The following is a 2,485-nucleotide window of genomic DNA, read 5'->3' on the forward strand; positions in this document are numbered from 1 at the left end:
ATCACCTTACTGACAGCGTCTCTGTACATGGCTCACACAGCTCTCACTAACCATTCTTCTATCCAGAGTTTCCTCATTGACCACCAGATAAGGGATTGGGGGACCCTGTCAAAGGCTTTCTCCATCTCAACGAAAGCCAGGTACAGAGGTTTATCCTTGGCGAGGTATTTCTCCTGCAGCTGTCTTACCAGAAATATAGCATCAGTGGTGCTTTTTCCTGGGACGAACCCAAACTGCATCTCTGAAATACGCATAAAGTGAACACATGCAGACAAATATATTAAGATACTAAATGTTTGAAAATGATGAAAAAAAAAACTAGATCAAAAAACCAAAACCACAAAAAAATTCACACGCCCACACTTCCAGCAACTCGTTTCTATGTCTGTCAGCTCAGCTATCTTTCCTAACTCTGTGCACATCCGATACCTTTTGGAACTGTGAAACATAAAAAACGGTCTTGAGAGGTTTATTGTTGTGTGAGGTAATGAATTTGGACAATGATACAGTTACACTTCCAAGTGAATAGCTAAATGGGGAGCTAACTCACTTTTGTTAGAGAATAAATTCCCACAGATATGCAAATGCTGTGACTTTTCTCCTGTCTGAATACATTTGTCAGTACGAAAAATGTCTGTTTGAAAAGATGATATACCATAGAAGTCACAGTGATATGCTTTTTCTCCCACATAAACGCATATATGAGTAGTTAAATTAAACCTTGAAGTGAATGATTTACCACAGATATCACAGATATATTGTCTTCTATGAAAACCTTTGTGACAAAGGAATTTTAATGAAAGAATGATTTACCATAGATATCACATTGGTATGACCTCTTTTGTGTATGAATTTGTTTGTATTTACTTAAAGCACAAGTTGTAGACAAAAACTTACAACAGATATCACTGCTATATGGGCTTTCTCCAGTATGAAAATATTTGTGTTTAGTAAAGTTATAATGTGGGGGGAGAACGATTTACTACAGATATCATACTAATATAGCATCTCTGTATGAATGTGTTTATGTTTATTCAAGGAAGTACTTACAGAGAATGATTTACCACAGATATCACAGTGATATGGCTTCTCTCCTGTATGAGTACGTTTATGTTTAGTCAAGTGACCAGATTCAGAGAATGATTCACCACAGATATCACAGTGATATGGCTTCTCTCCTGTATGAGTACGTTTATGTCTAGCCAAGTGACCAGATTCAGAGAATGATTTACCACAGATGTTACAGTGATATGGCTTTTCTTCTGTATGAATATATTTGTGTGTAGTCAAGTGACTTCCAGTGGAGAATGATTTATCACACATATCACAGTGATACGGTTTTTCTCCTGTATGAGTACGTTTATGTGTAGTCAAGTGACCAGATAGAGAGAATGATTTACCACAGATGTCACAGTGATATGGCTTTTCACCAGTATGAATGCGTTTATGTATAGTGACACCACCATTTGTAGAGAATGAATTACCACAGATACTGCACTGATATGGTTTTTCTCCTGTATGAGTACGTTTATGTTCGGTCAAATGAGCACTTTTAGAAAATGATTTACCACAGATATTACAGTGATACGGTTTTTCTCCTGTATGAATATATTTGTGTGTAGTCAACTGACTTCCAGTGGAGAATGATTTATCACAGATGTCACATTGATATGGCTTCTCTCCTGTATGAATACGTTTATGTCTAGTGAGACTTTCATTTCTAGAGAATGAATTACCACAGATATCACAGTGATACGGTTTTTCTCCTGTATGAGTACGTTTATGATGATTTAAATTACCAGTTTGATCAAATGATTTACCACAGATATCACAGTGATATGGCTTCTCTCCTGTATGAATACGAATATGTGTGGTTAAGTTGAAGGTATTAGTGAATAATTTACCACAGATATCACAGTGATATGGCTTGTCTCCTGTGTGAGCACGCTTGTGCCTAGCCAATTTACTATTTGTAGAAAACGATTTACCACAAATATCACAGCGATATGGTTTTTCTCCTGTATGAGTAGATTTATGATCCTTTCTAGAGAATGATTTACCAGAGATATCACAGTAATATGGCTTCTCACCAGTATGAATACGTTTATGTCTAGTCAAGTGACCAGATTCAGAGAATGATTTACCACAGATGTCACAGTGATATGGCTTCTCACCAGTATGAATACGTTTATGCATAGTGAGACCATCAGTTGTAGAGAATGAATTACCACAGATATCGCACTGATATGGTTTTTCTCCTGTATGAGTACGTTTATGTCTAGTCAAGTGAGCAGATTTAGAGAATGATTTACCACAGATATCACAGTGATACGGCCTCTCACCAGTATGAATGCGTTTATGTTTAGTCAAATAAGTACTTAAAGAGAATGATTTATCACAGATATCACAGTGATATGGTTTTTCTTCTGTATGAGTATGTTTGTGTTTATTTAAAGCACTAGTTTGACAAAATGATTTACCACAG

At 36.3% G+C, this 2,485-nt stretch overlaps 2 protein-coding genes across 2 annotated transcripts in view; both read right to left on the reverse strand.

The window, feature by feature from the left end:
• LOC106878344 (zinc finger protein 135-like) overlaps positions 1-2,485 on the reverse strand; it is a 34,737-nt gene that overhangs the window by 29,218 nt on the left and 3,034 nt on the right. The gene's annotated exons all lie outside the window — the stretch shown is intronic.
• LOC106878334 (zinc finger protein 665-like) lies at positions 312-2,484 on the reverse strand (the record flags this gene model as incomplete). The annotated part of the gene is made up of 1 exon (XM_052977732.1): positions 312-2,484. A coding segment is annotated over one exon (1,488 nt), but the record flags the coding sequence as incomplete, so codon positions are not given.

This window comes from Octopus bimaculoides, chromosome 28, assembly GCF_001194135.2.
Source record: "Octopus bimaculoides isolate UCB-OBI-ISO-001 chromosome 28, ASM119413v2, whole genome shotgun sequence".
NCBI classification, from domain to species: domain Eukaryota; kingdom Metazoa; phylum Mollusca; class Cephalopoda; order Octopoda; family Octopodidae; genus Octopus; species Octopus bimaculoides.